Source organism: Neopsephotus bourkii, unplaced genomic scaffold, assembly GCF_033783945.1.
Source record: "Neopsephotus bourkii isolate Nb327-2 ecotype Australia unplaced genomic scaffold, CSIRO-AGI_Nbou_v1 NB_1016, whole genome shotgun sequence".
Classification (NCBI taxonomy): Eukaryota; Metazoa; Chordata; class Aves; order Psittaciformes; family Psittacidae; genus Neopsephotus; species Neopsephotus bourkii.
The window spans coordinates 4029106-4039492 of NW_026901505.1; the positions used below are offsets into that span (position 1 = coordinate 4029106).

At 43.8% G+C, this 10387-nt stretch overlaps 1 protein-coding gene across 1 annotated transcript in view; it reads right to left on the bottom strand.

Annotated features, from left to right (window-relative positions):
- The window catches only part of ERGIC1 (endoplasmic reticulum-golgi intermediate compartment 1), a 58021-nt gene extending 47877 nt beyond the window's left edge, over positions 1 to 10144 (bottom strand). The window contains exon 1 of the mRNA XM_061360305.1: positions 9974 to 10144. Coding sequence (XP_061216289.1) covers positions 9974 to 9993 — 20 coding nt within the window. The 5' untranslated portion in view covers positions 9994 to 10144. The remainder of the gene's footprint in view (positions 1 to 9973) is intronic.
- Positions 10145 to 10387: the final 243 nt, after the last annotated feature.

The window sequence follows — 10387 nt, forward strand, 5'->3', positions numbered from 1 at the left end:
ACCATTAAGTAATCAGCTAGTCCTCGTTCACATACAATAGGATATTAACACACATACTGCAGAAGTTGAGCTTTAATGAACAAACTCTTAAAGCTTCAAAACTCCATTGGAAACTGTTTAACCCTGAACTACTTTGAGCCAGCTCTGATATAGAAGGACTGGGCAAGGAGGTGGAGGGGCTAATGCAATTTTAAACTATCTGTACTGCAAGCAGGTGAAGACTGCAATTTCCATGCTCTGTATGACCGTCTCCTCACTCACAACATCACACCACTTTCAAAGCATGATCCACCAAACAGTATTTTTTTGTGACCTGCTGACTCTCCACACTTGTAAGCCCAGGAGTGAAATGTAGGAATAGGTTTCCTTGCCAGCCAGCTCCTCCCTCTTAATTCCAGTTCCAAGAACATAATGAAACTAACAGAGGAAGTTTCTAAAACAAGGAGGAGTACTGAGAACAAGAAAACAAGGTTAGCCAGGAGGACTGTCATTAATTATATAATCCAGCCTTTGGGCAACTGGACATTTAGGGAAAGGGGCTGAGAGCACACTGGAGTCATTGGCCTCTGCAGTATTATGTCATCTCATCTGCTAGTTACAGGTACAGGGTTTGTATGGGGGGGGGGGAACCCACCCAATAAACAACAAACCCTGTATTTCTAGGACTATGAACCCCCACAACACTTGCAGAAAGAGTGCACAAAAATGAACACATTCTGCTCGCATTTAAATTGATTTCTTTCCAAGGAGCTATTTCTCCTGTTTTCTCCCTTCTGCCAGCCTCCCCAGCACCACCGCGCTGTCCTGCATAACACTCTTTTGTCAACCATATTCTAAATGTTGTGCTCTTATCCCTTCAGTGAGTAAGAAGCTTGTTCTCTATCACCCAGGAACACACAGCAATTGTCACTGCTGAAAATACAACAGAAATGCAAACGATTTGGTGGCACTGAAGGATGGAGGCGAGGAAGCAGTACAGCACTGTACTTTCCAAAACAAAATGTTAGTCTCCAACATATTTCAGAAATAATTAGGAGGAGGAGAGGATTTATAATCTCAAATACTCAAAGGCAGAGTCTTGCCAACAAGCATTTTATTTCCATTTAGGTAGTAAAGCAGGTGTCAAAATGAAGGATGGAAGAGAACTGTATTTTTAATTAAGTGAGCAAACTACACTTCATCAAAACAGGAGAAAAGTGTCATGAAGAAAAAATGTTCAAATAGGAAGACTGGTATTTAAAAGTATCCAGCCCTCCACTGTAAGCAAGAGCGACTGCTGAGTGACAGTACCGTATTCTGTAGATCAGAAAGAGAAGATGGAGGTAGAAAGAATGGGGAAGAGGATGAAATGGCTGATCCCCCAACTAAGTAAATAGTTCACATACTTGAAAGTCGTAAGTATACTGTAATCCTTCCTGTTCTGAAGCCTTCATCCCCCCTTCTTGCTCTTGCAGCTCCCCAATGCCTCCCACCACTGCATCACCCAAACACTTCCTCCAGTGCCATCCCTCACCCATTCCACCCTTTGTGAGCTTCCAGTCCTGAACATCTCGCCCTTTTCCAGTTCAAGACCTGACAGCTCAGAGTTTCTCTACCTCCTGCCCCATCCCACAGTCCACAGCTGCTGGTTTCCGGTACTGACAGTGCTACTGGCCTCAGTGACCAGCTCCTCAGCCCTCCCCACAAAGTCCTGATCTCTAGCAGATGCTGAACAAAACACAAAAGTTGGTCTGTGATTTCCAAGAAATTACCTACACACAACTCTGAGCATAACCAGGACACAGCTACGGGAAAAAAAAGAGTTGTACCATAGTCTTTGTCTTAGCTGTGAAGAATCCCAAAACATTAAGACTCTGTTGCTGCCTGGTCCTGCTGAACACCTTGAAACAAGATCTGGTGAGATTAGCTGAGCATCAGAACTGTGTAAATTTCAGGGAAGCTGCTTTCTGAAATGTTTAAGTCCTGGCTGCACTAGGACAGCAAAAAAATCAGATTTGTACAAAACAGCATGAACAAATCTAACACCTGGGAAAAAAAAAAAGTAGGGGGGTTGTGTGAAGAAAATAGCTCCATCTTCATAAGGCTTCCCTCAGAAACACACAGGCTATCCATACCCCACTGCCTGAAGGGGGATTTTTCCAGATCAATAAGAGAAACTCCTAGCTGCGTGGAGACCTCACAGACACCTTCCAGTATCTGAAGGGGGCCTACAAGGATGTCGGGAGGGATTCTTCATTAGTGACTGCAGTGATAAGACAGGGGGTAATGGGTTAAAACTTAAACAGGGGAACTTTAGACTGGATATAAGGAAGAAGTTATTTACTGTAAGGGTGGTGAGGCACTGCAATGGGCTGCCCAGGGAAGTTGTGAATGCGGTGTTCAAGGCCAGGTTGGACAGAGCCTTGGGTGGCACGGTTTAGTGTGAGGTGCTCCTACCCATGGAAAGGGGGTTGGAACTGGATGACCTTAAGGTCCTTTCCAACCTAACTATTCTATGATTCTATGTCTGCCAGGCTCATCATCTTATGCTGGATTAGGCCAAGAAAATCACTCCAAGGGAAAACTGTTCAGCCACTGCTCTGAAAAGAGATTCAGCAAAGTACAGTCCCCTTGAAACAAATCAGTAACTGAGGCTCAGAATGGGATTGGTACTTGCCTGAAGCTGACAAGAGTTAAGACAGAACCATGACTTGAGAAAGTAGAGAGTGGCATTTGTGGCTGTATACACACACAACAGCAAGTCTTTCTTCTCCTCCAAAGCAATTTCTATACAACAAAAGCCATTCTTAATATACAAGATTTAGGGGCAAAACCCCATATCCTTTCCCAGAGCATCCAGCAGTATTGTATTTTTTCTGTATCTAACTTAATATCAATAAACCTGTAGTGAACAGCTCAGATTCTCCTATTTAAATTCCAGTCTAAGCAGATGAGAATTTCTGTATGTGCTTCTACAATTCACTCCTATTTTTTAGTTGCATATAACTCTATTACCTACAACTCGTGCATCATCTGGCTTCCAAGTAAAGTTCCTGGTTTTAACTCAGTGTCCATGAAACATCTGTACTGATGTTCACTAGAAAAACGTGACTGATACACACCCAAGATAGACCTGCAACTTGCAGCTGGGGACATATTTACCAGTGAGTTTTAGTCCAGATATAACATGCTATAATGCTGCAGCCAGATTCAGATTTCAGTTCAGTACGGTTACATTTGATTCAGAGTGATGTGGAACCCAAGAAGGGCTCCAAGACTTCACCTTTACCAGAAAACACAACATCATATTTACATTATTGGCTCCACTGGTGTTTTACTAAGCTTTCCAACCTTGCTTTATTCACAGCACACGGTTGTCTACAAAGATGGACAGCAATTAGGAGGCCAAGTGATCTGACTTTGTATATGACTGTTAAATAACTACTAAGCAGTCATGACTGCCTGAAATTCTGTCAGCAGCAATACATGCCTGACCACATTACCATAGCATTTTGAATGCTCTTCTATTAAATACCACTCTTTCTGGCTTCTGTGGATTAAACTAAATACATTTCATTTGAAAACATCCTTAAAAAAACAAACACAAAGATAAACATCCAAACACACACAATTCAAATGCAGCAAATTGCACTATTTGACTAACTGCAGTCTTTACTTGCATGTCTGCCATGATTACTACTAAAATACTCAAATATTTCACTATAAGGAAGACTTTGTAGGTCATAGCAAGATTGTGGTTAATTTTTTGGACAAGTTTTCCATTTTGGGACAGCTGGCTCCATACAGAAATACCTAGACAACACTTCAGGGCTTGTATTTGGACAGAAGACAAAAAAAAACAGATGATTTCACTATTTTTAATTTCACTGTAAGACTGTTCTTTTCTCAACACCTCCACCATCTGAATTGCATGCCTTAAAAATACGCATGCACACTTCAAAATACAAGCTCAACATCCACAGCTTCTCAGTCCATACTGGTGGTGTTGCTCCAACTCTGTTTACAGTGTGATTCAGTCATTTTCACAGCAGTGAACTATGATGGCATGAAGCAAGCATCTGTGTCATCAATGGGAGAACAAAGGAGGCCAGTTAAAGTTCAGAAAGAACAATACAAAACTTTCCTACAGAGACAGACCTTAATACCTCTGTACTTACTGAAGAAAACTTTTATACTCCAATATTATCTTAAGAGAAACAATGGATTAAGGAGATTTAGGGAGAAATATTTACACACATATACGCTATGTATAACCACATATTCGTGGCATAAACATCAGTAGACTCTGTACAACTCTGCTCACCCATCTGACTGCTGTGACTGCAGAATAATTTCTCAGGTGCCCTCAAAGGGCTATTGTTGAAACAAAGTTAGTCATGGTACTGCCTGGCACCAAAATCAACTTTGGTAATTACGTAAGGTGGCAGCAATACCACTTGGAAGGCTTGTTTACCAGTGACATTGCACAATGTGAAGTGGAACATGCTTGCCAGACGTGGCTGCAGTTCAAGATGAAAATATCCTTTCAGAGTTACCAGGCACAAGGGATCAGCTATTGCTTCAGCAGCTACAGAAGGGCAGGTCCCTACAAAGCATAGAGAAGCAACTATCTGACCAATACAGAACAGTGTTGCAGCCACTAGTTACCAATGTAGACATGACTTTAGGAAGTGATGGCTTCCACCTGAATCACATCCAAAATTGAAGATTTTGAACAAAGGCGTTTTACAAGTGGCAATGTCTATGGCTGTGGAAGAGAGCATAGAATCATGCCCATCTTAGTACAGGAGACTCACAAACCCTTCTGATGTGCCATGGCTACACACAAGCCAGTAGGCATAACTCATCTAATCAGAAGCCATATCATCTGGCCTGAGCTGTTCATTCTTCTCTTTTGTGCTCCCCACACTGCTTCAGCCAAGAACACTCCTATCTGCTGCTATCACCACCATGTACCTTCTGTAGGAGAGGTACAGCGAGTTCATTTGTTAAAGTAAGTTCAGCAAGTAATTTTGCCAAATGAACTAGTGTGGGTTAATGCAGCTACTTAATGTGCTGAGAGACAGCCTCAGGTGAATGGAGTACAGAGCACCACGATCCCATGAGAAACTCCTGAGCAAATACGTACGTTTCTACTAACATTTGATATTTATTAGGCAGTGCCAGAAGACCACGTAGTCACCATTGCTGCTTAACAATTGGCAGATATTCAAACACAGGCCAAACAAATCCCTTACAAGTTTTAAGTGAGATTTCAGGAGTTACAGAAGGATTTTAAGTCACAATCCTCACAAACCTGTCAAAAGAAAAATGGTAGGATTATCAAAGACAGCTTTGTTTCCTCTTACACCATACACTAGAAAAAGCTATTTTCCTTAAGCTCCAAGTGAATGATAAACTGTCCAAGGGGTTGCTTAGTTTGGAAAAAATTTTCTCCTTAGCTTCCAAATCACTTACAATCTGCAGGTTTACCCTCACTAATCTGGTCAGGAATCGAAGGCAGACAAACAGAGCTCCCTAATGTTGCTGAAGCAGTCTGTATCACTGGTTTCACAACTGTGCCAGGTCAGGTGTGTTGAGCATCAGTTTGACTATTAGCTGTCACAACTCTCAGGTCTAAATTGCAGCCAAACATACTACCTCTCCTAAAAGCAGTAAGGTTGGAAGCATATCAGCTTTGGTAAAGACTAGACAATTGATTCAGAAAAGGCATATCAGAACTGAAGCAAAGACCTGCTTATGTCCCAAAGCAACAAAAATGTTGTTTTGAATCAGAGTATCCACATTAAAATAAGTATTTATCATAGATGTGCCAAGGAACAGCTGACTACAGGGGGCTGCTGTATTGTGCAGATGGAATAAGCCTTTGCCACAAAAAAATTCCACTCTAAATCAGCATTTGTACCTAAATCCCATCTAAGCCTGGCTCCTTTCCCTTTCCCATGACCTACAAAATCAAGATATAATATATTGGTATTTTATTCAGGTTACCAAGCTGTGAAAAAAAAGCAACAAAAAAACAAATCCAACCAACCAAAACCCTGAGGAAAACATCACAGTGATTAATTATGGGAAATAAATTCTGAATTTCTCAGTTAAAAATAAAAATAAGGATTCACAGATATTTGCCACTCTGTGCTAAAAATGTGGCCAGGGCACAACTGAGAATTGCCCACAATTAGAACAAAACGTGATTTCAGAGCAGCCTATTTTAGCTTTTCTCAGTCTAATCAGTTAAAGCTACCAAAATAGTTCAGAAGTTTCAGTATCTGCTACAAACCTATCAGTAACTCTTTCATGCAAGCAGGCAGATGATAAAAAAAGCCTAGAGATGCAAAAGAACTTGCAGCAATAATTCTCTAGACCACGTCCACATCCAGTGCATGGGACTCACTTCATTTTCATTTCTGTAATTCTTAACACCAGAGCAGTCTGAAGCCCATCACTGGCACTTGCTGCTGAAGCTAAGCCCCACTGCTAACTGGATCACACAACACGTGAGAAACCTTCAGGCCCACAACCACCATTCAGATGACCCAGGCTTACACTTTAATCTAATTATGATTTTAACCATCCACAGGTGCTGCAAGAATGCAGGTGATACTGGGTCTTAAAAGCTGGAGAGGGAAATACCCTTTCAGCTCCAGTGATAAAACTTAAAACCACCTATTCAATAAACATGAAGCTGCTTTGCTGACACACATTCTAAGAAAGCAGGGGGAGAGGCAATGGAAAAATCTGTCTCGCTCTTGCAGCCAAGTAGGTTTTTTAAAATGAGAAAGAACCAGGCCTTCCGGAAATACAAACTGATTTAGTAGTTCTGTAGGAGGGCTGGTGCCTCGTGACATGCACTGAACAGACCTGTACTGAAAGCTCCAATCTGGAAACTGAAAACTTGGTTCCTTACCAACATCACAGCAGGACTGAAGAGATTAGTGTGCATGAAATGCTTCGAAAAATTAAAATCGTTAGGTAAGTACTAAGTATTATTACAATCATAACAATACTTAGGACAGAATCATTATTATTCACTTGAAATTACTGTACAAATATTATTTTATTTATGAATTAAATGCATTTTATATTAACAAAGGGAACCACTGAAAAGCCAAGAAAACAGAAGTCCTCCAGACAAAAAACCAAACCAAGGTATAGTACAAAAAAGTGCAATGAGCTAATTCCATATCTGATACAAACCAGTATGCCTCAGACTGAACCATGGAAACAACCTCCAAGAAATATGTTCAACCACTTTGGGTTCTTCAGTCTGGCCAAATATGAACCCCTAAGCCTAGAAGATAGGAAAGAGATTTAGTCACACACACAGAAATGCTTCCTTTGACTTTAAGTTGGTCAAGAATGCCAGGCTGGATGGGCTTTAAGCAACCTGGCCTAGTGGAGGGTGTCCCTGCCCATGGCAGGCAGGTTGGAAATAGATAATCTTTAACGTTCCTTCCAACCCAAACCATTCTGTTTCTATGAAGAACAGGGACTCTTTTGATCATCAGCTGTTTTCATTACTTATCATTTGTGTCTTTCTTCTCCATTTGAGACTGTGGCAACCATTCCTCCGAGAGCTATTCTGTGTGGAAACAGAGCTTGAGTCCCAGACTTCCACCTCTTTACAACTGATGTTAGCTGTCAATGTCCTGCCACTCTAAAATACTAAAAATAAAAGCTCTAAGTGAGGGATTCAACAGGAAAAGAACTTACTGTCCCAAATGCTCTAGCACAGCAGTTAAGGGCAGTGATTTCTTCAGATGCATTAGTAACACAGCCCTGTGAAACCTGTGGCCTCCAGAAGAACACAATGCCTCTCTACTCTGAATTTTGAACTCTATAAGGCATGTAGGGACAATTTTGAAAGTTTCTTAACAATCCAGCCCTCTAATTACAGACATTAATGCCCACTTTAAAGTGTGTGGTAAAGGCAAGGTGCCAAAATGTACCTATCAAAGAGAATATCCAGTTGAAGTCTCTGAAAGAAAAGCCTTCCATTTTACATGATGGAAAACTCACAAACTTACTACAGGTGGTAACCTTATTTCTCCAGTAGCATTGTACTGTGTGTTCTATAGCTGTCAGAAAGTAACTGTATGTTTTCTTTAAGTGTATACATCATACTTTACCTACAACAGTAACATTTTCCAACCTCAGAGGATTTTGTTCCACTGACTGCACTATGAACAAAAACCACAACAGCTAAAAGGCAGCCCCTAATCTTTGCAAAAATTTTGGTCCTGAACTCTGTTCATGCTTCTAAAACAGGAAAGTGTTTTTTCCATGTGACAATAGTTTCTCTGTATCTTTAAATGTAAATTTCTTGTTATCAAGGACAGTCTTTTCAAAATTCATCTGTAGAAAAGCTGAACTTCAGGAAGCTTGCATTATCTGAGGAGGTGCTTTGAAGTGTCTATTTCTAATCCTCCCATCTGAATGACAAAGAAGTTATTTGCAATTGTGAATCTTTAAAATGCAGATCTGAACTGATGCCTCTATGTTTTTGTAACTCATTAACACAAACTCTGCAACTCAACCCTTATGTCTTTGCTCCATTCCAAAGCGAAGCATTAGTGCTGCCTCTTAAGAAGATTACTCTTCGTGAGCCAGTGTTTCCACATGTACATTCTGAGACTCAGCAAAAAAATCACATTTCCAAAGACATCTGAGATAACATTTTCTTTATCTGCTATTACAAAGTGACAGCCACAACCCAGGATCCCTTATTCACGTACTGTACAAGTCTGAAAACAGACAGCAATAGGGTTTGCAGAATGTCTCCAAAGCTGAGAAGAAATTTTCTATCAAATTTTACACAAAAGCAGAAACGAGGCTCTGGGCCCTGGATCCCACATGATCCAGCAGATGCTGTTTCCAGTTTCAGCAAGTTTTCATTCAGAAGCAACTGCCTCCATGTTCAATAGTGCCCCATGGATCACATACAAGATCCTGTTAGCCTGTATAAATGAGAGGCCCGATTTAGAATTACAGCAAAAATACAACACACGACTTTTGACGGGGTGAGCTAAAACCCTGCATTATCTCCGTTTCCCCCTGTCATCTCAAAGGGGTGCAAGTGTATGGTTCATGATGGTCCTGCATGAGAAGCATCAAGCAACAGTTGTATCTCCCAATTCCCAAAAACTTGTATCTTCTTTAATGTAATGTTAATGCTCTAATAAAACCTACACGAGAAAACTAATCTGTGCATCTTCCCCATGGCATCTATGAATTTGTAAAGTTACAAGTCTTTGGTTCAGGACTGGCTTAAAAAGAAAACAAATACACAGTGGCTATTTCATCTCCACCTGAGTCAAAGGGGTCTCTTCCACTTCTGCTTTGGTATGTGAAACTGACCACTGTGACCCACGGGATGCAGGAGCCCCGTAGCACAGCCAAATTCCACACCTCACATCTACTCAAAATGCCAAAACCAAAGGCAGAGGTGATGTTTCCCACCATCAGAACTGCAGTGTGTGGCTTTGCCTCACCCTATGGAGCAACCTCCTAAACCTGCTGTGGGAGCTCAGGGACTGGCGGGAGTCGAAAGGCCCCAGCGCCTTCACCCCGACACCCGTGGCCAGGGCCTGTGCAACACCCACGGCAGTCACCTCCAGGCCCCGCTGCTCCACCCGCCCTGCCCAGGGGAGCTCGAAACTCCTCACACCTCGCTTTGCACAACACCTTACAGAGCAACAGCCGCTCGCTGGGCAGAGCCTCCCAGTTTCCCACGTCCCTTCCCTGCCCAGACCTACTTCTCCCATCCCTCCCTTCTTCCCTCCTCCCTCGGGTTTCACTTCGCCCGCAGCCGGTCAAGGGCCCAGCCCACCGCCGCCCGCGCTGCCTACTCCGGCCGGGGGTGATGGGGACAGGGTAGGCCGGGCGGAGAGCGGCGGCCCCGCCGAGGGGCGGGAGAGGCGAGGCCGGGCCGGGCCCCGCGGCGGGGGTGGGCGGTTGTCCCCGCCGCACTCACCTCCTGAAGTCAAAGGGCATGTTGGTGGCGAGCGCCGGGCAGGCTGCGGGCCCCGCCGCCCCCGGCCCCGGCTCTCGCCTCGCTGCCGCCGGCTGCAGGGCCAGGAAGTGACGGGCCCCGCCGCCGCGCAGCACCAGCCCATTGGGTGGCTGGAGCCGGCCGTCGCTTCCGCCGCCGGGTTACGGGCAGCGGCGGGAGCGGGGCCCTGCGGGGTGGCAGGGCTGGGGTTTGCGGCCGGCCCCCGGGGCAGTCCTGCGGCCGCGCCTCTTCGGCAGCACCCCAGTCCCACTGTTTCGAAGGGCTCTCTGCATGACTGCAGTGCCTCGCAGCTCTGAGGGCCCTGCCAGCACCGCATGGTGGTCTCCTCACGCAGCCCGACCCCTGCCAGCCCCCTCAGCCGACCCTCTCTATACC